General features: G+C 42.3%; 1 protein-coding gene across 1 annotated transcript in view; it reads left to right on the forward strand.

The window, feature by feature from the left end:
• Positions 1 to 25,104, forward strand: part of STAG3 (stromal antigen 3) — a 4,836,058-nt gene that overhangs the window by 3,203,354 nt on the left and 1,607,600 nt on the right. The window contains exon 26 of the mRNA XM_044077272.1: positions 5,936 to 6,066. Coding sequence (XP_043933207.1) covers positions 5,936 to 6,066 — 131 coding nt within the window. The remainder of the gene's footprint in view (positions 1 to 5,935; positions 6,067 to 25,104) is intronic.

A 25,104-nucleotide genomic window follows, 5' to 3' on the forward strand; every position in this document is an offset into this window, starting at 1 on the left:
AAGGCAATATCACCAACGCCTTGGCAAAGCACTTTTTAGACAATGGTTCCTCACACAGTTTTAAGTTCAGGGTATTGGAACTGGTCAGCAAGGGAGGTAGATTAGGCAACATCAGGAACCGTACTGAAGAGAGGGAAGGGAAATGGATATTGAAACTACAAGCCCACAAATTTGGGCTGAATGATAGAGTAGCACTAAAACCTTTTTTAGTTAATAGACCACTAAGGCATTAACACTATGTGTCTTTCAGTTCAGTACAGGTGGTCTTTCTAATGTTTTTAATTGGTTCTTAGCTTTCTTGTTTTTTTAAATTATTTCCTTGCATTTGATTTGTTTATTTGAACAAGGCAGTGATGTCATTCAATGTATATAAGAAGTTGTTATTTAACTGCATTATTTGATGTCTGATGAAGCGTTGATTCCAACGTGAAAGCGCTTACCTACTGCAGTTCACCTGTTCGTTTGTATGGTTTTATTGTATTAAACCTTGGATCTCTACTGACTTGGACAGTGTTTTAATTCTACAGCTCATGGTGCACTCCTCTGATTCTTTTTTGTACTTGTGGTTTTTCATACTGAGGGTGCTGTACCTGGCAAATATCGTTTGTGGTTTCTAAGTGGTTAAGGTGCCAAACCTTCAGAATTTTCTTGGCATAGAAATGTGCCCTTCCCCTGGTGCTTCGATTGACTGATAGTCAACCAGCACTTTTCCAAAGCAAGGCATATAAGTACCCAGTCAAACGGCTACCTTTCACTTTACTGATTTTTGTGAAGAAAAGTTTTTCTTTTCTTTCTTTCTTTTTTTTTTTTTTTTTTTTTTGTCAGAAATTATTACTGAGGGCTAACATTAGTGTTTTCAGTGGTTGCCAGTTTTAAAAAAATAAATAAATAAAATTTACCTTAAAATTTCCATTTTTTAGTCAGGATTCCCTGTAGGAAATTTTTTTTCAAAAGTTATTTTATTTATATATTTTCAGAGAAAAGGTTTTACTTTGCTTTCAAAAATTATAATTAGTGGCTGGGACTATGGTTTTTGGGGATTGTCATTACAAAATTTACTTCATAAATGGTTTCATTAAAGTTGTACCACTGACTGTTCAAGGCTTTGCTACCAACTCTTCAGTCTCTTTTATTGGTAAAGACATGAACTAAGCTTTGGGCTGTTTGTTTCTTCCCTTCTTGATCTGTAGAAAAAAAGGTAGTTGTATAGAAATCTTTGGTCTTTAGTCCAGCTTCCTCTTCGCCATAGCAGCCAATAAGTGACACTGCTTTGGTCATTTCAGGTACCTCAGACCACTCATCGTTTTCTCACTGTGTTGCTCCTCAAGAAGCTGTAAAGAACTGGGAGACGGGCTCTTCCTCTACAGCTCTTCAGCTGCCCTCTTTGAGCAAGGGAGAAAGACACTTAGTGTCAGAGAGAGAGTAAATGATGCCGTACTGCAAAGCTGCCTGTAAGAGCTTTATTCCTGGACAGAGAACCAATCTTTGGGTTGGTCTTTTTCTAGGTGGTTTCCCAGGGGGGGGGGGGGGGACAGGCTTTTGTTTCCTCCTGTTTCACATTGTGTAGACAGGAAAGATTGACTGGGTTGTGTGAAGGGCTTATTTCAAGCTTTTGAATCTTTGCATTCTGAGTCTTCCCTGAATTTTAAAAGGAAACTTGTTTCCCCTCTCAGATTCTGATTCTCGGTCTGAGAGACAAGAATTAGGTTTAGAATGTGTTTCTCAAGGTCCTACACCATGGGAAGAAGCAATTAGGTTCTGGGAGATGTTTTTCTTCACATTCCCTTCCTAAAGCTTTTTCATGATACTATTGGCAAATTGAATGAGTTATTTCGGTGGGAACAAAAAGAAGTACCAGAATCCCAGCAAAGATGATATGACTTGCTACAGGTGGAGACTTTTTGACAAGTTTTGATAATTTATCTAAATTAGAAGTGAGAATGTTGAGCAGTTTTATGGAAATAATTCTAAATAACTTTATTTGTGATGATTAATATTTCCCCAGACATTAGGAGTAGTTGTCAGTGCGGCTCTAACTCCAGTATATGCGAATGTAATAATATGGATGTGGGAAAAGGTGTACATTTTTGATTTTCATTACCAAGAACATCTTTACATGTATGTCCGCTTTGTAGATGACATATTTATTCTATGGGAGGGTAATCTAAATAAGTTATATGAATTAATTGTCGATATCAGTCATGCAACAGAATTTTTTAATTCAGTTATAATGCTGATTTTAATGAGATGGATTATTTGGATGTAAAGATTGTTAAGGATTATAAGAACATTAGTTGTAAATTTACAATTTACAGAAAGCCCACATTCTCAAATATATATTTACCTTTTGGAAGTTGTTATCCTGTCCAGCAGAAAAAAAAAATGTTTAGGAAAAAGGCAGTTGTTTATCCTGCCTTGTGTCAATTGATGAGCTGTTCAGTTTGGAACTAGATAAATTAAAAAATATGTTAAGAGAAAGAGATTGCAGTGATACACTGATTATCAGTATTGCTGATGAGGTTAAAACGTGGAAAGTTAATCAGTGGGGTGGCGAAAGCTGACACACTCTGGCTAGGCTTATAAATGCCCTCGGGCATATAGCCTATTACCTACCTATAATTTTAGACTTGGTGATTACAGAGTTGAAAGAAAAATGTTAAGGTAGAAAAAATGTGTTGGTAATTTCATGCACAAAATATGTCATGGACATTAAAGTATAAAGAAAATTTGGGACTTTGCTTGCACAACAGATATTAAACAAAAATTAGGTAGTGAACCAAGATTTGCTTAAAATAAAAATATCAAGCAGGTATTCATATTCAAACTACCAAGGAATGAGTCCAGAATTAATTTCATCAGGTTAATGGCAAAATGTAAATATGGTAAATTTGTTAATGACCATACTATTAAAAGGAGTCATTATAGCTAATACTTCACTTTGGCCATTATAATTGCAAGACATACAAGGTTGTATATGTAGCACCCTGTTTATCTTGCAATGGATTTCATGTGGGCAAGACAGAAAGGGTCCTCAACTGTAGAATTTATAAACGTTTATATGATATCAGATGTAAAGACAGGAGCAATAGTTTATAGAGATGTTTATTTATATGCAAGATCTTTAATAAATATTTATTTTTATAATGGATAGTACAGCTGAGAATAAAAGGGGAGGCTTGTGAGAAACCAGATTGGAGTACAGACTAAATAATGGCAGTTGAGGTTAAATACCACAAAGCCACTTTAAGAGATCATGTAGCTTTAAGTTGCATATTAAAAATGAGATACAGTATACAAAATTATAGTAGTTTTATCTTCAAACACCAACATTTTTTAAAAAGTTGTGAAATGTTTTATTACTCATGTTTTATTACTTGTGTTAAAAATATTGTGCAACTTTAAATTAATTCATCAGCTTAGCTAAGTCATGTGTTGATTTTTTGTTGTTTAAATAATTTGCGTATTTTATATTGTGATCAAGTCCAAAGCATGGTGGACAAAAGTGCTTAATCTAGTTTTGTCTTGAATCAACTCTTGTAGAGGTATCTGGCTTTGGTTTGTTAGTTTGTTGTTACTTAAATGCCAAATGAGCTTGCATCCTTTATTTTCTATTCTAAATTAGCTTTTTTTGCCTGGACCTTGGTTGAAGGTGGAACATAGTCACCTAGAGTATCCAGGTTAACATATGGAAGAAATAATAATGTTACACGTGATGCCAATTGGCAACTTGGATGCTTGACTCTGACTTGTAATAACACTGTGTTGTAAGTAAATTGTTTTGCTGAATTATTAAACTTAAGTTACAGAACATTTATTATAATGTTAATAGAAAAGCCCTGTGATGGCCAGTGGGCAGAGATGCACAGTTAATACAGCAGTACTGCTCCTTCCCCAGTTCAGTCCTTATTTATTTTGTTAGATGGGTTTTTCTAAGGAGCATTTTCATCAGTGATCCAGGCCACAAGGCAGAGACATTGATCTTAATACAAGATGAAGTAGAATGCATGCATGTGAATTAACATGAAAAGATGCATAAATTGCACAGGTTCAGAATATTTTGTTAATGTGGCTTTTCATTAACAGGTGAAAAGCTGGTACAGTTGATAGAAAATGAGATCATCAAAAGTATTGTCATTTTCATCCTGAGATTACTGTACAGTTTTGATCAGGGAATATGTCCTTTCTCCACTGTAGTGTGATTCCGGAGTTGATAAAGTAGCAGAGGGTATGGAGGGAGCAGGGGTAGGACAGGTGTTTGTCATCCTACAAAAACACTGTTTGTGTGTGTTTTATTTTCTGGATAATTTTTCCCCTGAATATCTGAGTTTGATCATTTCTTGATTTATAAGTAGTCTGTTCAATGAGCTGTCAGGCTCCCAATTTGAGTACAGTTATAGACGGTGGCATAATGCATCACACCAGATCAAATGAATGAACTGAACTGGGTGAATAATATATTTACATTCACACACACACACATCCATCCACAACCCCTTTTTCCCAATTTTGCCAGTGGGTCGGAGTGTCACTTCACTAGCGACAGACATATATAGGCAAGGTTCACACAGACCAGGTGGCTAGCCCTGCTGAGCTTGATTTTCCATATGACATACTCACACTCACACCTGTGGCCAATTTAGAGTATCCAGTCCACCTACTGCATGTTTTTGGAATGGGAGAGGAAACCAGAGTACCCAGAGGAAGCCCACATGATCACAAGGAGGATATGCAGACTCCACACAGAAGGCAAACACACAAACATTTGCAAGCAAATGTGTAGCTAGTACTAAACAGTGTTTGGTAAGGTACACATTATTTATGGCTATTTAATTGCTTCCTCCCTGGAGTAGCCTGGATTTGATGGCTGCCTACTTGACTAGTCTATGGATTTGTCTGGATTGCTAATGAAGGTGCATTTATGCTGCTTTAATGTCATGTCTTATCTCCCTGATCATACCTGGCTTTTTTTCATACCCTGCAGTTCACTTTACTTCTACCAGTACCCTGTATGGTTCTTTCCATGTGGGTCTACTCTTGGCTGTGCTTCCCGGCTGTTTCTGTAAGCATATTGTTTGTTTGCCATTCCCAAACTGTATCTATCACTTTCATTCATATACTTGCCCAACCAATCTATTCTTTACATTTTGCTCCTGTCGCTTTTTTCTGATAAGCCTTTAGTGTGCAGGTAACAAGTTCATAAAAAGTTTATTTTCCCAATCCCCTGCTGTGTTTGTATTGATAACATTGACTATGTAATTGAAGTATATATTATGTAGCTAGTTTTGAAGATTTTATCAACTATCCATGTCTTATATTGAAGGCAGCCTGAAATGTATTTATTGCTTATGTATGTATTTGTTGACCTGGGTAGAGCACTGGCCCTAGTAGACCATTTCAGGCTAGATCCAAGGTTTATAACCTAGAAATAAACTATCACAGTCATATACCAATTAGGGTACACAGCATGGAAGTAGTAGTTCGTGAAAGCAGATATGTATCAGGTGGGTTCTTGTTGAATTCCTTTAACTATGACTTTCATGCTCTTATGTCACTGAACATGTTTAACATCTTTAATGTTATTTTGAGTGAAGGCTCCTAAGGATATGGGGCATCAGCTCACCCGCTTACTAGAGAAGAGGTTGGAAAAAACATTCATGAAGATGCATGTGGAAAGTGATTGCATGCAGGCATTACAGAAATGCTTTCAGGACTAATAATTGCAAATTTAGCACATATGTACTTGAGTAGCATTAACTGCTGCCACTTGTAAATTGCAGAAGTGCACATCTTTTTTGAGTGATTTTATGATTTCAGTAATATGTAACTTTTCTGTCCTTGTTTGTACTTGTCAGGACAGCCTCTTATGGTAAGAAAATTAAAAATTTGTGTCATTGCTCATTAACAACACAAACACCTGTGAATTCTGTTTTCCTAGGTGAAGATGAAGCTGCTAAAATAGGGGCTTTGCACAAACGCAGGAGCTTCCTTGCAGGATTTTGCAAACTGGTTATTTACAATGTCCTGGACCTGAATGCCGCAACAGACATTTTTAAAAATTACATGAAGGTAACTTGATTGCTGGCATTTTGTACTTGGGTAGATGTTCTTGGACTAAAGTTAACTTTTTTATCAAAATGTTGTGTAGTCTGCCCTGCAGGCAACAGTCATCTCAATACCTAGCTAGCTTTCCCAAGCTCAAATGTTTCCCCTTACTTCCTTAACACACTGTGCTTTCCCCCTCTCCATATTTTGTTTAATGTGGTTCATTTAACATCTACATGGTGCTTCCAAGCTATTGACTGTCAGATTTTCACCTTTTTTTCTGAATTAAGTACTCTCTATTTCTTTAAGAGTTAGGTTTAGAGGTTTACAAATTTGGTGTTTTGATTTTTGTATAAGTAGGAATGACAACATCCTAGCAGAAACCAAAGTAGCCTTGGTTGAAGAGATCATCAAAAATAACATTGCAGTGGTTTGACAAGTGCATGAAAACAAAAGTCAAATTGGTGAAGTAGATTTTGGAGAAACAGGAAGAAGATGAGGAAATTAGGACATCCAGGCAAAGAAATTGATTGCATAAGGAAAGATGTCAGTCACATGACTGTCAGAGTAGGAGATTGATACTGAATTGAGAGAGGAGACAACAGTTGATTCATCACCCTAGCCCGATGTAGAAAGTGGGAAAAAGGTGGTTGTTGCTGATGGTTTAGTGTTCACAGATGGTAGGCTGCCTCTTCTCTACTCCCACTTGAGAGTCATTGGATTAGGCCTGTTATATCCTTCTGCTGTACTTTTTATTTTATCCTCCAGTTTAAGGTTAGTGTTTGCTATTTGCTTACTGTTCAGATGGAAAATGACAGAAAGGAGGCCTCATGGTTTCAGAAGTGTTGTAAATGTGGCCTTGAAATTCTCCCTCAAGACACACACAAGCTGATGCATCATGCACCTTTTAAGGGGGTTGGATATTTGGACACTGTGTGACATTTCTTTCTGCTTTACCTAAAGAATGCTTTAGAAGAGCTGGAAAAACATAAAAAAAATGATTTTTGCCAGTGAAGTTCAATCATGAAAAAAAAAAAGGAAAGCTGAGAAGGATAGGGGTATTAGGAGCATAAAAGGCACCCCCATCCACCTTTGGCAGACTAGAATGGCATTATTGCTTGTGCCTGAAATATTTGTGTGTGTGTACATCTAAAGGAGAGTGGTTTCAGGTTCAGTACATTAAAGCAGAGCATTTCCTAGCTGTATTCATAGTTATTCATGCCCTTGTCCCAACAGAGGTCTCCCAGTAAGAGGTTACTGTCCTGCAGGAATCCACTCCCAGGATTAGATGGAGGATTTTTCCTCGGGGAGGGGACTTTCCAGGTATTTGGAGTTAAGGCTTTCCTCTTAATACATTCAGCCAGGTGTATACATAGCTTTGCTCTTAGTGGGATTGGGACAGGCTATTGGAGGTGCTGGTCAAGGTTCAGATCAAGATGGATACCCTTCCTTCCTCCTCTTTCTCCAGGGCAGTTAGAGAAGGAACCTTGCCATCATCTTCTGTTGCTCCTTTCCTGGGCCTTGTTCTGACACTAGATGTGTTTGGGCCAGGAGTACTACTGCAGAGTTTGACATCAACAGATACTTGCCCTTTGGCTTTGATGCCCTCATCTGTCTCAGTGGCCTCGGCCCTGATTTCTTTTGGGACCAAGGCTTTGATTTCATTTTCAGTGTTGACCATTTTGGCATTCATGCCTTTGGCTCCAGCACCAACTTTGATGCCAGAACCTGATGACTCCGCTTCAACCACCTGAGCTGTGACATTGAGTGGGTGATTGGCTGTCCTGGTACCAGCCTTTTTAATGTAATCACCTGGTGGACAGGAGTCTGTATGGATGCAGGTGTTGATTGACCCCCCCCCCCTGCTGTCTGCATACACTTGGGCTGCACTCCTTGCCACTTCTCAGTCAGATATCATAGCCCTTTCTTCCTTATACTAGTGGGCCAGAGGCAGGGAAAACAACAGTGTGTTCAGCATTCTTGGATACTTCTCTATTTACTCAGAGAAGTCTCCTGTAAATGTTTTGGTAAGAGAAGATTTAAAAGGAGGCACTCAGACTCCCCATTGAAGTCTTTCATGCTGGGCAGCAATATGGTGGGAAGGACATGTTTTTCTACAATCTCTTCTTGATAGCCCAAAGTTTACATCAGAGAGGATTATAGCTAATCAGTCCAATCTCCCTTGAAGAAAAAATGTTATTATAGGCTTTCTCTTTCATCTCATACTATATATTGGGGATTACCACAGATGCTTGTGCCCTCCAGTGGGGGAGGCATTGCTTAGGGCAGACAGACCAGGGAATGTGGTTAGAGAGAGAGGCTTCCTTTGCACATAATTGTCCTAGGAGTGCAAGTAGTCCTGCTTTCATTGCAGGTACTTCGAGTCCTCATTTTCCATGGTGTGGTTACTATCCACTTTGACAGTATGACAGTGGTGTGGCATACAAACAAATGGAGGAACCCATGAGATCACAAAAAATGGACCATATTAGCGCATTGCTTTCTCATAGCAACACATGTACAAGGACAGAACAACACTTTGCAGACAAGATTTGTCTGTTTGCTGATGTTTCAAGAGTGGTCCCCTAAGTTAATCTGCTGCGAGCCTCATTTTTGAAACTAGGGCAAGGACTGTGACTTATTTTCACCCCCAACCACATCTGTCTGATCCCTCTTTAGATATCCAGTGATGCTTGATGCTTTAGTCCATCACTGAACCCTGTACAGTTTTCCTATCTTTCCCAGTTATTACATTTTTTTCAGAAGGCCAACCCAAACAAGAACAAGGTCAGTCTAGTTTCTGTCTGGCCCTGAAAAGTGTGGTTCCTTTTTTCTGTTGCTTTCCTGGGGAAGCCGCTTTTGTTTAGACTAAGTAAAAGTTTACTAACTCAACTGTCCGGCAAGCTTCACCCAGACATTCAGCCCCTCAAATTGACCTCATGGTTTCTCCTGTTCCACTAATGGCCAGGGATATAATATACCCATCTAGGGTGGTACAGATCCTTATGACTGCCCAAAAGCTCTGTGCCAGAAGAGTATGCAAATGTAAGTGGGCAACTAAACAGGATTTTATCCTTATTCTCCCTATGTGTTTGTAATTCAGTTTGTAGCCAATATTTTTGATCGAGGTTCAAGCTGTCCAACCATAACGATTTACTTGCCAGCCATCTTTGACTTTCATCAAAGACTAAATTCTCCTCTGCCATCCTTGAAAGTCTGTTAGGCATTTTAAGGGATGCTTATAATTGAGACCTCCACTTTGTGATCATACACCTTCTGGGGATCTAAATTTCATAGAGGAAAAGTTGACTCTGCCATTTGTCGAGTCCCCAGCATGGGCAGAACTTAATATTTTAGCCTGGAAAACTGTTTTTTTTTAGCTATCACTGCAGACTGGAGGGTTTCTAAACTTGTTCTGTTATCAAAACCCCCTTATATTATCTTAGAGAGGATATGCTTGCTTTCTAATCCATCTTTTTTGCCACTGTTGGCAACAACCCTTAACCTAGCCCACTCTGTCAGTTTTCTGTCAGTTTACTGTTTTCCAGTGTTCATAGCTTAGATTTTATCTTAACAGAACCAAAGTTATCCGAAAGGATAACCAGCCTCTTCTTTCCTTTGCTGGTAAGAGAGCTGGGCTAAAATTGTGAAAGGTCAGTGTTTAGGTGCATTTTGTTATGCTAAATACAAAAAGGTACCATGTAAACCAAAGGTGCATTTTATAAGGGCTTTACTGTCAATGATCTTTGGCAATTCCTCTGTCTGTGATATTTATATGGCTCTAACATGGTCTTCACTGGACACTTGCAAGACACTGTAAGTTGGATGTGGTCTTGAATCCACGTTGATCTTTGGCATTTCATTCTTCTTGGTACTCTGTCATAAATCCACCCAAGTGTGAAGGCTGTTCTGAGTTTGAAGTGGACAGACTGGGTTATGCAAGATGACAAAGTATTATACTTACTGTAACACTAGATCCAGGTCCATCCGCTTCATCCTACCTTCCCACCATCCCCTGTCCTTTTGTGTGTGTTCTTATGGAGACACCTAGGCAAATAGATCTGTGGCTTATACAGCTGATGTGTTGCCAAATTTCTCTATCAAAATAGACATATGGCAAACTCAGAGTGGGGAATCATAGTGCATGATGGCAGTGGGGGGGGGGGGGGTTGGAGCTTTGAAGAGCTAGGTAGGTACCAAGATGACTGCTATCAGATCTGAAGTTGATGTGGACAGGCATAGTAGAGCATGAGGTTATAATATTATGGTTGGCATATAACTTTCAGTTAAACCATAAGCCCTAAAGAATACAGAAAAGTAAGTTGTCGGGAGTATAAATACAACAAGAAGTACTATAGGAGTTGGGAGTATAAATAAAACAGGAAGTGCATGTATAATGCAGAAAAATAGCAGTGTACACAGACAGAAAACATGTACCAGATTCCTTTTAAAATAAAAATAGTGCATGTATTTAATTTAAGATTTTTTTTTTTTTCCTCTGTTCCATTGCACTTCTGTTGGCCATATTATAGCTTGGATTCAGACTGGCTGAATCCAGTTCTGTTTGGGATGCAGCACTAAAAGTCAGGACATATTTTCTTGGAGAAAGCTCCCCTGTACCCTCATGGCAGGAGAAGTACAGTAGGACTATCTAATTAAAGGTTTAGTGGTTCAAGGCTTAGTTTGAACATTTTCATTGGTTTTCTTGCATTATCTGCTTTGCTCTTGTTTGTGCTGCTGCTTAGGGGTGGGTACTTCTTGCTTGTTAAATTTCCCTTAGTCCAGTGTTAGTGCTCCTTTGGAGGTTTCTCACAGCCCTGCAACACTGTCAGGTGGAACAATAGGAGCAGCCTCTGAGGTACCATCGCAAGTCCCACCCAGTAGCCCCTCCTTATTTAGACCTCTTCTCTTGTCCATCTATCTTACCTGGTCCTTCTTGCCTCTTCCTGTTCTGACCACATTGATTTACCTTGCACTATGGATAGAAAATTTCCCACAGTTTCTCCAACCAGCTTGGTCGACATGGGCAACCTGAGGCAGTGTAGCAATTGCCTCACATATACTGGCAACCCTCTTATTCCAGTTCACACAAATTCAGTATGTGAGAGATGCATCTGTATTAAGAACCTAGAATCCATGCTCTCCCACCCACCAGTCAGTACGTCTGACAATGTGCAAGTTGTCAGCATGTACACCTCACCTCCTTCACCATCCAAACCAACAACATGCATACCTATATTTGCAGAAGTCATCAGAAACCTACCTAAACATCAGAGACCTCTCAAACATAAGCACGCTTCACATAATACATCCTGTGCAAAACACAGTACACATAATAGCTCACGCACCAGTGTCTCACCAGACAAGCCCATAAGGCAAAACACAAAACCAAACATCTTAGTCATAGGCGACTCCATTGTGAGACACACAGATGCCCCACTCACCAAGTTGGATAAGGAAAAGATCACAATCAGCTCTCCACCACATCACACATGCACTCAAGTCTCTCAACAGTATTTACTGTTATGGCTCAGTCATAGTCCATGTTGGTGTGAATGACTTGAGACGTACCTCACTGGATTATATGAAAAGAGACATGACTTGAGATCTCTGTGTGACCCAGGGCGGTATGTCCGTAGCCTTAAGCAGCATTTTTACCTTCACCTAAGATGATGTCTCATTACAAACAAAAAATAATTGACTTCAATAATTGGCTTAGTTTCTGGTGTCATTCTAAGGGAATCCAGTACCTGTCAGCCTGGGATGACATGATCGACAGACCTTGATGCTTTGTCAGAGATGGTCTTCATATGTCACCTGTGGGATTTCAGTGACTGGCTAAGACTCTTGCCACCCCCATTATTCCTCTTTTAGGCAGCATCGCAAGGACAAAACTCCCAGCATAATAAGACCATCTAAAAATCTCAAGGTTATACTCTCAGTGCTAGTACTCTAAATCTGAAACCGCACTCACTGGAAGCAGTCCTTACCCTGGAAGAAGCTGTCATCTGTGAAGTCACAGAGACCCGGTTTAAGGCTGCGGAAAGCAACCCCACCTTACCGGGTTACAATTCCTTCCACATGTTCAGACCTCAAACCGAAGGTCTGACAAGTAAGGGAGGTGATGTATCAGTATTCATAAAAGACTAATACAACTCAACTGGTTAAACAGAACGACTCCCCTGAATTACTCCAGGTGGGATTAACTGTTGGTAAGACCCCACTTCAAGTCATTATCTGCTATAGCACTCCCTCCATGAACCAAGACACCCACTCTGCCTACCTGGATTTACTTGAGTCGATCAAGATAACAACCAAATACCCTGGATTTGGGTGACTTTAATTACCCATCCATTGACTGAGTTAATTATATGTGTACTAACCCGCTCAGCCAAAGGTTCCTGGATTTCGTTAACTCCAGTGGCCTGGACCAGCTGGTTCACACCCCCACAAGGGGCTCAAACATTCTGGATCTGGTGCTCACCAACATGGAGGATCATTGTACCACCCCAAGTGTGCTGCCCTCCCTAATGAGGTCTGGCCACAAATCAGTCTCGTTGGAGGCAACAGTAACAGCAGACCCCCTGCCCCCCAGCGGCAACTAGACTGAAAAACTTCACTAAAGCCAATTATAACCTCTTACTTGATGGCATAAACAGCTTCATAGCCCCTCTCCTCACTGATGGAGACGTTACCTATTCTGGGATATAGACTAATGCTTTATATGAGTATCTATACAATTGTATTAACTCTGCCGTACCTGATAGGTCCAAAACAAGATCCTTAAGGAAGAACAACCCCATCTGGTGGACATCAGCCATTAACAGGCTATACAATAAGAGGAAGAAATTGCTGTCTGAGTAAGAAGCTACAGTCTCAAACCTGGAAAGCACTCCCTCCTCAACTTAAACAGGCAAATAAGACATTTTGTAAAGTCCTGTTAAGCTAATTATAAATCCAAATTACCATCCCTAGCTAAAGAGAACCATAAGGCATTCTCTAGCTACATCTGAAACCTCAAAGGAAAAACCCACATTTGCGCAGAACTTGTAGTTAATGGTACTACATGTACAGAACCAGTAGATATAGCCAACCCGCTGGCTGACAAGTTCAGTGCAAGCTTCACTCACCTGTCTCTGCCACATATAACACAGAGCATCCCTACCACCTGTCCTCCACCTATTATCTCCAAGGAGCAAGTCTTAAATGCCCTCTTGAAGGCTAAAAACGCAGCCTCGGTGGGACTAGACAACATCTCAGGCTGCATTCTCAATGGATTAAAACAGGAATTGGCAACACCGCTCGGTACCTTGTTCATCCACAGGCTTCGCATGGGTTTCATCAATGCTGAATGGAGAACAGGTACAGTCATCCCTCTGCATAAAGGGGGTGCATCTACAGACACTGGGAACTATAGACCCATGAGCCTAACCTGCCTTATCTTTAAGGCCATTGAGAGCATCATCATGGACCTGATCATCAAAGATATAGGTAATCTACAAACACTTGACCCTACCCAGTTTGGTTTAATCAAAGGGAAAGTGTGCCTGTTAAACTTGGTGGACTACTTCGAGACGGTCAAAAAAGCCCTTGACAAAGGTAAAACTGTGCGCACGGCATACCTGGACTTAGCCAAGGCCTTTGACACCATCCCCCACTCGGGCATTATTGATAAACCCACCCAGCTGGGTATCAACCTATATATTGTCAGGTGGGTTGTAAACTGGCTCACCAGTAAAACTCATACAGTCAACATAGGAGACATTACCTCCTGCAGCAGACCAGTAACCAGTGGTATACCACTGGGGTCTGTTCTTGGCCGCTACTGTTTGGAATATGCAGGCAAAAACTAAAGGTCTATGGCTGACAAAGTTTGCCAATGACTGCAAAGTATGTGCAGTCATTCAGCCCCCTAATGATGTCGGTATCCTGCAAGAAGGACTTGCACAGACTAATGGTTGATGCCAGAGTCATGGACTTGCACTCATTGCAAAAACGTGCATTATCATCCCCTTCAGCAAGGGTTATTTTCCTGCAAACTACTCCATAATCAGCAGTACCTTAAGCATGCAGTCACTGGTGAAACACATGGGCACACACAGGCTGATAGCAACCTTACCTTTCATCACCATGCCTCCATAGTAGTAAGGGCACTCTGTGTTGCTTACCCCATAAGTAAGGGCATTGCCTCTAGAAAAAAGGTTATACTCCCCCTCCCCGTATTCTTCCCTCATGGGAAGAATAATAGAGTATAATGCTCCCTTTGGTATCTACCTCTCTAAGCACCTGCAGCAACTGGAGAGACTGCAGACGTTTCTTACAAAGAAAATTCAAGATCTCCAGCACGTCATATGTGAATAGACTGAAGTCACTATCTCTTTACTCTGTGTCATACAGAATGCTCAGAGGCGATATGTGTGTTGCATAATAAGGCAATATCTGACCCTGCCTTAATGGAAATGCTACACATTCGCAAGTCAAAACGGTAAACGTGTCACATGCTCAAGGGACCTTAACCTGTGACATCAATAGAACTTGCTGGAGGGACAGACTTATCTCACAGAGGTTGCTTTGTCTCTGGAACAGACCTCCAGTCTATGTTAAGCAGAGCCACTCGTTGATTCTATTTGTGTATTTTGGATAACTAGATGGGAAAAGTGTAAATTCGCCCTGGGAAGATTCCACCAGTGTCCCTCTTAGATATGGGTAGTATGTGCTGATTTAGTGTCTACCCATAACAGACACTTTTGGGAATAAGGGTAAACTTGGCTAGGCTTGTAAGGGCCCTAGGGCCATTAACCTAGTAACCTGTTGTGATCCTGTACATCCACACACACCTATATGAGCATATCTTATCACACATCTGTGTGTGCATATCTTACCTGTGGACATGCTGTCAGTATGGTATTATAGCCATTTTGACAGTATGCTCAGTATTTTATCAAGAGTCACTGGCATGTGATTTTAGCTTACTACTTTAGTCTGACTGCCATGGCATCTGTGTTACTCTGCTCTAAAGATTTATAGAACTCATTGAAGGTGGGTAGCCTCTAACTGAGGACCACTTTCCACAATTAACTTTCTTGGCAAGGTTTTTAAGATATCAGTTCTAAAGAGGAATATTTGCCCCACTTGTTTCCCTTGCTTCCACAATCAATTATACTACTTAAGGGTCGTGCCCTTTCTGTGCTTGATTATTTTAAGGTGTTTTTGCTACTGGCAGTTTGTTTCATGGGCATAGGCATTGCTTTGTTCTTGTTTTGGCTAGAGTGAATGTTGTGTATGAATTTGGGGGCATTTCTGCTTCAGTGCATTGATGTTCACAAGGTTTCAATAATTTTGTTTCTTTTAAAGGTGGTTACAAGATTTTTTTTTTTAATGTGGCCATCCTGTTTTTAATCCTTCCTTGTTCCCTTTCCTTTGAAAGCAGTATCACTGCTATGGACATCTCATTCTGAATTAGGCAAGAAACTTGCTTTTCCACAGAAGACTCCTTAGTACAGAGTTCAGGTTGCTACTTAAATGTTGATGTTTGTCTAATCACAGTGTTACTTAAATTTGGTAAATATTGGTAAATACTGTTTTGAGCCATGTATTTCATTCATTTTTTTTTTCCTTCGGGCCTCCACCAGATGCAAGTTTTAGTTTATCTCATTTAGATTACCTCAGCCAGTTGCACACACACACACACAAAGCAACAAATAAATAATGTTATAAATTGAGTGCACACTTGTTATCCAAGGATATCAGGGAATCATGCTTTTGCTGATTTTTAGCATTTTCGTGTGTTTCATTTTATCTGCAGTGCTGAGTTTTTGGGATGGTGTATGATTTTTGTGTATGTTTGCGTGTATCGTCATTATTTGCATTGGGACAAATCATGTGATAATTGCGAGGAAGTTATCTATAGACAGCCTGTTAATTAAGGAGGTTAGAGATGACCTGTTATTGTTATAAAGTTTAACTAGAATGTAACTTGTTGATACAGCCGTGAACTAGAAAATACATTTTTGGTGCAATTATTTGCAGCACTGAATTAGCTAACATTTGGAAGAGGCATTTCTTTTGCTGCTGAGTTAGCAGCGTGAGGACAGTTCCATTTAGTTATGTAACCTACAGCCTACACAGCTTAAAGAATGCCATAGTATGCTTCATATAAGCTGTGCCTTTTCCATGAGAGAATAAATTACTATCTGAGAGATTGTATTCCCATAAGTGCATAGAACTGACATTTGGCCTATACACAGATTTCACTGATTCCAGAAGATCAGTAAAGGTGCTGTAAAAATTAAAACCTTTCCAGACTGTCCATGCAACTGTGCACATTTAAGTTAGTAATCTAATGCAGATAGGATTTCCCCAGAATTCAGCTTTACTTTGTCCGTGAAGTAAAATATGGTCTGTGACACCCCTGCACTGGCCCGGTAATCAAGGAGCCTCAATCCTCACCACTAGCACCAGTGAGGGACGTATACATTGGGAGGATGACAAGTACACTTACAGATCACATTCAGTCTGGGGCTGGTTTCTCCCTCTCTCTCCAGATCCCCAATAAGACTTCCAACTGGCACTTAGCCCTTAGTCCTTAGCCAGGGTTCCAAACCAAGTTTGGATCCCACCCTGTTCGGGTTTGTGAAAGGCAGATCATGCCTCCTGTACCTGATTGACTTCTTTGAGGCAGTCACCAAAGCCATAGATGAGGGTAAGGTGGTTCACACAGCCCATCTTGACCTCGTCAAGGCTTTCGACACCATCCCCCATTCTGGAATTATAGCTAAACTCACTAAACTAGGTATAAATCCCTACGTCACAAGATGGGTTGCCAACTGGCTCACTGATGGAACCCACACTGTAAAAGTTGCAGACTCCAAATCTGACCTCAAAGCAGTGACAAGTGGAGTACCACAGGGTTCCATCCAGGGACCTCTCCTATTTGCTATCTTCTTCTCTGAAGTACAGGCCAACACAGAAAGTCTCTGGCCAATGAAGTTCGCAGATGACTGCAAACTAGGAGCCATAGTCAAGTCCCCAAATGATGTGGACATCCTACAGAAGGACCTCGCTGAGACAGATGCCAGGTGTCAGAGCCATGGCCTGAAGCTCAGTGCCAAAAAGTGCAGTGTCATCCCCTTTGGTAAAAACTCTGTACCCATGAACTACCATATAGGCAGCAATCTACTTAACACCGAATGTGTGATGCGAGACCTTGGGACCCAGGTGGACAGTAGTCTGTTCTTTGATAGTCACATTACCACAGTAGTCAGGAAGTCCTATGTGGCACACCTCATCATAAAAGGGTTCTCATCCAAGAAAAAAGAGGTCATTGTTCCCCTCTACTCGACACTCATTAGACTCATTATAGAGTACAACACCCCTTTTGGAATGTACCTCACAAAACATCTGCCACAGCTGGAAAGGCCACAGAAGTCCCTCACAAAGAGGATTACTGGACTCAAATGCCCTACACTGACCACCTCAAAAAAACTCCAGCTTTACTCCGTAGCATATCGCCTACTCCGAGGTGATCTTTGCCTAACATACAAAGCTATGTCAAACCCAGAGCTGTTGGACATGCTACACCTAAAGAAATACTAATCCCTCCGAGCTACATGCGCTAGGGACCTAAACCTTGTCACCACAATAAACAGGACTTGCTGGAGGGATAGATTCCTGTCCCAGAGACTTCCCATACTCTGGAACAGGCTACCCATCTATGTCAAGCAAAGTTTTTCATTAGCACTCTTCCAGAAAAATCTTGATGAGTGGATGGGAAATAGGAAATACACCCCGGGGATCACTTCTGTGTCTCTGCTCAACAGTGGCACAGGAAAATAACTTTTTTGGGTGGCGTAATCCAGGGATCCTTGTTGGCTAGGCTTACGTAGGCCCATGGGCCCACAGCCTAGTACCTACCTATGAACCTCTAAGTCCTCCCAGCACACTCTCTGTCCAACCAGTGCTTCATGTCCCTGTCCAAGTAGCACACACACACACTCTTTGAGATTTGATTTATACACAAACAGATACCTAGGAAAGGCTGGCACAGGCTTACAAGCTATACCCCCTTCTGCCCAGACCATAAGGTAGGTAGCACTGCCACCAGACCCCCCCCCCCTTACCAGCTACTTTAAGGCCCTTCCCAAAGGGTGACCAGTCTTACTGTGTAATGTTACTATTATCCAAATAGTAAGTGTGACCAAGTCTAAGGCTATTTACGAGTGGCCTATACAGTGTCACCAAATACATATGCAAGTACTCTTAAGAGCTTAAATATCGCTAAACAAACCAGCCACAATTAAATGTTTTAAATATATTTAATAATAAATAATAAAAGACAATATTCAATAAGTCAGTACAGTGACTACAGAGTTCAGAATCACAGGAAATATTTTAAAACAACATTGCAGAACAGTCTCAAATAAATATAGAAAACATCTAAACTAATCTTTACTATATTCCTGTCCATGTCTAAGAGAGATAACTGTACCCTGGTTACATACTATTAGCAAGGCAAGTGCTGATGAGAGGATGTTTCCAGGTCTAAAGACAAATACAAAATGCCCAGTCTCTAAGAGAGGTCCCAAATTAATATCAAAACATTACTGCTGGGTCAGCTGGATGACATCACTGTTTGTCACCTGCCTTCAGTTCCCAGGCTAACAGATACCAACAGAATTTTAACATCTCTGTGTGAGAAGTACAACATATCTCTTAGAAGTTTGCCTAGAACTGGAAGTCGTTAAACACTTTTACATTTTAAACCTAGTAATTATTTCTGTTTCAAGACAATAGGAAGAAACTCCTAGCTCCAGCCATCCTGTCTCCTTGCTGCCTTGAAACTAACATATCTGATATTGTTAATCCTCATTCATTCCTTACATGGGTATCTCTTCCGAGCTCTGAACTGAGCCGGCCATTTTCCAAGCTCACGTCAGCTTCAAACTCTCTAGCTAAACTCTTACCCACAATTCCCCTCTCCCTGTTACCTCAGATTTCGTTTGCCGCATTGCCATCCGGTCATGTCAAGCTACTTCTCTTGAGCTAAGTACAGTCAATTGTTGTTTAATTGCTTTGCAAATTACTTTTCTGTCAGAAAAGTTGATATTTTATTGACTCTTGCCCTATCGCATCCAGCGTTCATAATTTCCTCTTTTTTTTTTTTTCTGTCCTTTACTTACCTTTTTTACCGCAAGGTAATTTTCTCTTTACCATCATTGGTAATCTTTTCCCTTTCTCTTTCATACCTTCGGGTACTCTCTTGTACCATTGTTGGTACTTTTCTATTAGTTAATATGGCAGATAAAAAAGGTAGTCCAGGGTTTAAGCGGTGTTCTGATTCTGGACACAAACTGCCTACTTCTGATGCACACTCTTTGTGTTTGTTTGGGAGCTTCCCATTTATCTTTTGAACCAAAAACAAGCTGATACTGAAGGGACTTCTAAAGTCTCCCTTTTCAGAGGCTATTTCTGGATCAGAGGTCTCAACCCCTCCTGAAGCCCGTAAGAAAATGGATGTTTCTACTAAGGCTAAATCCTTGCCTTCGTCCCCGGCTGGGGACGCTCACCAACCAAAACCTAAAAAGGCTAAAATGTTGGCTCCGGAGCTCTCTGTCAACCCCAGTGCTTTCGGTGCCCAGACCTTCGGCACTGAGGCCTTCGGCTCCGTTAGTGATTTTGGCTCTGTCCTCCCCTGCATCCTTCTACATATCGGCATGGAGGGGCTCCTCGGTTCAGATCATTACCACTGTATCGCCACCGACCGTTCAGTCGGCGCAGACCTTGATCGCTTCAGCTCCAAGATCTTCCTCGGAACTGAAGCCTTTATTGTTGACTCCAGTTTTGTCGGTTCCAGCTTCGGCACCGATCCCTGTGTCTGGGCAGACAATGACATCGGCACCGATGACTTCTTCTGTGCAGACTACAGTAGTTCAGTCTTTCTTGGCCACCATTGTCCTCGGTGCAGTCAGATGAGATGGGCACCAAGTCTGCCTCTTTTGTGGACAGGCCTGTTTCTCCCTCAGTCTCTGTGAGGCCACTAGAAGCCTTTCTGAACATGATATGTTGTGTCTTGTGGACCAGGCATTCTTGGCCAGAGGTATTCCACCTGCCAGGAACTATCCTTCCTTAGGATGTGATCACCCATCTCCAAAGACACCTTCTTATTCTCCTCCTCCATTGCCTTTGAAGTCCATGGAATATAGCACAGTTTTCCCCTTCTGTGGTTCCCTCTATAGATCTCACCAAGGAACTGCAGTTGCCTTCGTGGCAGGAAAGTTTTGCTATGACCCAGGATGTCAGCTGTGACACGCATAGCTTGCTGCTCCATAGCCATCCAGGGACTCCGGTTTTGTTGGCTGAGCCACGTAGGGGAGGAGTGCCCCCTGTCCTAGATATACACTCCTATCCGGGTGGACCAGCCTTCCAACTGATGGAGAAGACTTTCGCTGCTACTGGCAATAAAGGACAGTCTATACCCCCACCCTCCTCTGGTACACTGGTTTCACAAGTCGCACATAGCGGACACCAGGTGCAAGGGCCTCAGGATATATTCCTTCAGGAGTCCCACTTGTCGTTGTCTTCCTCAGCTTCTCCCGCTGAGGAGGTCCACCGAAAAAGTTTGTGCAAGAGGAAGCACATGGACTCCACAGAGGAGTCCCTCACCGAAGAGACAGATTTTGATGAGGGGGAAGGATCCCCTCGGTCACTCTCTGAGGTATCCTTTGGCAATATCCTCTAAATCCTGAAACAGAGAGGTGACTGGCAGTCCTTTCATCCGATGCCTGAGGAACCTGTGTTCCTGCAGGCCTTTCACGCCCGGCCCCCTACCTCCTGGGTTACTCCACCTGCCGATGAACTTGTCAAATTCATCGTGCAGCGTGCTTGGAAGGCCCGATACCATCGAAGCTATTCTCCGGAGTACAGATAAGATCTTGTCCCTGCCTGCTTTGGATCCCCATTGGTCCAAAGGTCTTCCTGTAGATGCTTTGGTGGTGGCGGCCGCAACAAAAAAGGATCTAGCAGAAGAAGAAAGCCAGTCTGTCCATCCGCCTAACAGAGAGTCCCGGGCCCTGGACAGAATAAGGAAGCGCACCTTTGCTTCAGCGACCCTTGCTATCAGGTCCCTGAATTATATGCTACATTTTACCAGGCTTCAAAGGGATCTGGTTTCTAAGCTCTCTGAAACCTTGGCTGGTGCAGTGTCTGATGAGGTCCATGACAAAGTGGCCTCTCAGCTGACCACCATTGAGTCTATATCTAACTCCTCTATGCGATTGATATCTCACACATCAGGAGCAGCAGCTAGAGCGGCAGGTTCAGCTGCGGTCATGAAATGACATGCCTCGATGCGCTTGTGCAACTTCGCTGAACCTTTTAAGTCTTCCTTTCTTAATGCCCCCATTGAGCCCTCCTCATTGTTTGGGCCCAAAGTTGAAAGCACACTGGCCAGATGTGAACAGGACAGTAAGACCCTTTCTGCCGTAGGTGTCCGTTATTCTTCCCCTCAACGTGCTTTCTCCCGAAACCAAAAGAGTAGGAAGATATGGTTCAAGAAATCTCAGGGTCCTTTCTGTGACACACAGGCCGAGTTCTCTCCCCCAGAGGCAGAGGGGGGAAACTTACAGGGAAGACGCTTCTTTTGGGGCAGAGGGAGACCGCGTAACCAGGGTTCCAGGGATTCTTTCCCTGGTCAATCTCTCCAGCACTCCTGAAGAGTGGCCCAACTCCTTTCCTGTGGAGGTGGTTGGGGGACATTTCTCCTTGTACCCTTCTGCCTGGCTAACCATCGCCACCGATCCTTGGGTACAAGGGATCATAACCAGAGGTTATCATATCCTCTTCGATCTTTGTCCCGTCCCTTCAAAAAATCTTCCCGACATTCCATCTAGTCAAAGGGAAGAAGCAGCACTAGAGATAGAAAAGCTGCTAAGAAAAAGAGTCATCAAAATAGTCCCTCCAGACCAGATAGGATCCAGATTCTACTTGAGGCTATTTTTGGTGCCAAAGAAAACCGGGGACTGGAGACCAATTTTGGATCTCAGTGTATTGAACAAGTTTGTGAGAGTACAAAAATTCCAGATGGTCACTATACAGTTTATCCTCCCGCTTTTGGAAAAAGATGATTGGATGTGCTCTATAGATCTTCAAGATGCGTACTACCACATAAAGGTGGACAGGCCATCGAGAAGATTTCTGCGCTTCCGTGCGGGAACCAGTCACTACCAGTTCCGAGTACTGCCCTTCGGACTCTCTACAGCCCCCAGAGTGCTCACAAAGTGCGAGGCAGTTGTCACAGCTCACTTGCGACTTCAAGGATTCCAGGTGTTTCCATACCTAGACGACTGGCTCATTTCCACCCCCACCAGACATCTACTGGAAAAAGCCCTGGCATACTCTCTCCTCGCTGCTCAAAGGCTAGGCATAACCATAAACTGGCAGAAATCCAATCTCACCCCCATCTCAGTCGACAGAATTCATAGGGGTTATCTTGGTACAGAAAACTGCAGAGCTGCTATTCCAGAGCACAGAATTTTAAGGATAAAGCAGCAACTAATTCCAATCCTTTCAAAGGAAAAGTCCATGGTTCACTCTGTTCTACAGCTGTTGAGTTCCATGGCAGCCTCCATCACCATTGTTCCCCTGGCCAGGTTTCACATGAGGCTTCTACAATGGCTACTGCTCACCCAATGGTATCCTTTTCAGCATCCTCTTACAGCCATGATTCGAGTAACCCACAGGTGCAAACAGGATTTAAATTGGTGGATGACACACAATCTCTCACAATGGTCCTGCCCCTTCTCCCCCCAGCAACCCAAAGCCACAGTGACCACGGACGCCTCCCTGATGGGGTGGGGGGGGCAATGTCAGGGACAGACAGTCCAAGTCACTTTGTCCCAACTGGAGGCCCATCTGCATATAAATGTTCTAGAGCTGAGGGCGGTGCAAGTATTCCATCCCCTGCTGCTGTCTGGGACAATTGTGATTCAATCAGACAACATGGCGGTGGTCTGGTACATCAACAAGCAAGGTGGAACCAAATCTTACCCCCTATGTCGAGAGGCCATGAGGATATGGCAATGGGCGATGGCTACCAACCGGTTTCTTCTAGCAACGCACATTCCCAGGAGTTCCAACGTGATAGCAGACAGACTCAGCAGGTGCATTCTTCAATCTCATGAGTGGTCCCTGAATCCCTTGATAGCAGCGGAGATCTTCCACTGCTGGTGCCATCCTTGCTGCAACCTCTTTGCATCCCCGACCAACTACAAATGCAGCAACTACTTTGCCCTGATTCCCCCTCCGGGACAGTCACCCAGGGACGCTCTAGTCCACGATTGGCCCTCGGGTCTTCTCTATGCATTTCCATCCTTTCCTGTCATTCACCAGTTTCTGAAGAAAGCCTGGTGGTTGAAGAGCAAGGTAATCCTCATAGCACCATATTGGCCCTGACATTTTTGGTTCCCATTCCTTTGGCCTCACATACTAGATCGACCATGGATTCTCCATCCAATCCCGGAGATGATCTCACACCCACAGAATCTGATTCATCCCAACCTGAACAGCCTGAAGCTGACGGCTTGGCTACTCCAATTCCCTTGATTGTCAGGCAGAATGATCTTTCTTTACCAGTACGTGATATTCTCATTGCTTCTCATAAGTCTTCCACTAGAATTACTTATCTGAGCAAGTGAAAAAGATTTACTTGTTGGCTGAAAGATAAACACGTTGACCCCTTTTCAGCACCAGTGTCGATAATGCTAGACTATCTGGCTGACCTGTTTCAATCGGGTCTTTCGGCCTGTACCATTAGAGTTAATTTGGCTGCAATTTCTAATTTTCATGAGGGTGTCCAAGATTCCTCTCTTATGTCCCATAAATTGTGCAAGACCTTCGTAAAAGGTGTGAATCGTCTGAAGCCACCTTTTAGAGAACCTATTCAACCATGGGGATTTATCATTAGTTCTACAAGCTCTGACAATGGCACCTTTCGAACCAGCCTCTTCTTGCGACCTCAAGTATTTGTCATGGAAAACCTTGTTTTTGGTCGCTATTACTTCTGCCAGATGTAGTTCTGAACTTCAAGTTTTATGTATCAAGAGTCCATACTGGATTTGTCATAGAGATGGTTTCTCTGAGAGCTAATCCGTCATTTCTGCCTAAAGTGATCTCTGAAATGTCCATTAATCAAGCCATTGAATTGCCAGTTTTCTTTCCCAACCATTCAGACAGTGGAGAGTATTTCCTACATACCCTAGATATACACAGGCAAATCTTTTTTTACTTAAACAGGACTAAACCCTTTCGTAAATCTGACCAGTTATTTTTGGCTTTTTCTGGATCTAGATTAGGATCTGCTGTTGCTAAGGTCACATTAGCTAGATGGTTGAAGGACGGTGTGACCTTTATTTACACGCAACGTAATATCACGTTGCCTACTACCATGAAAGCTCATTCAACAAGGTCGGTGGCAACTTCTGCTGCCTTCCTTGCCTTAGCTTCTTTACATGACATATGTGCAGCTGCAACTTGGGCTACGCCTCATACCTTCATCAATCATTACAAATTGGATTTGGCCTCCAGGGGAAGAGCATCTTTCGGTTCTATGGTGCTCAGGAATGTCCTTCCATGAGAGCCTCCCTGGAATAGAGGTAGCTGGGGACTCTGTCCCATACGTAAGGAATGAACGAGGATTAACAATATCAGATAAAGAAGTTATGTCTTACCATAACGTTCCATCTGTATTGTTGATCCTCGTTCAGTCATTACGACCCTCCCTCCTTCCCCCACCTGTGGCTTCTAGTGGATCTCACCATCCTTTTATCTTAGATTACTTGACCAGAGGTAGCCTCTACCTTCTTTAACTTGCAAACTCAATCTGAGGTAACAGGAAGAGGGGAATTGTGGGTAAGAGTTTAGCTTGAGAGTTTGAAGCTGACGCGAGCTTGGAAAATGGCCGGCTCGGTTCAGAGTTCGGAACCGATACCCATGCTTAATGACTGAACGAGGATCAACAATACAGATGGAACGTTATGGTAAGACGCAACTTCTTTTTATAGCGCATCG

The sequence above is a fragment of the Protopterus annectens genome, chromosome 7.part0 (genome assembly GCF_019279795.1).
Source record: "Protopterus annectens isolate FY-2018-M chromosome 7.part0, PAN1.0, whole genome shotgun sequence".
Lineage (NCBI taxonomy): Eukaryota > Metazoa > Chordata > Ceratodontiformes > Protopteridae > Protopterus > Protopterus annectens.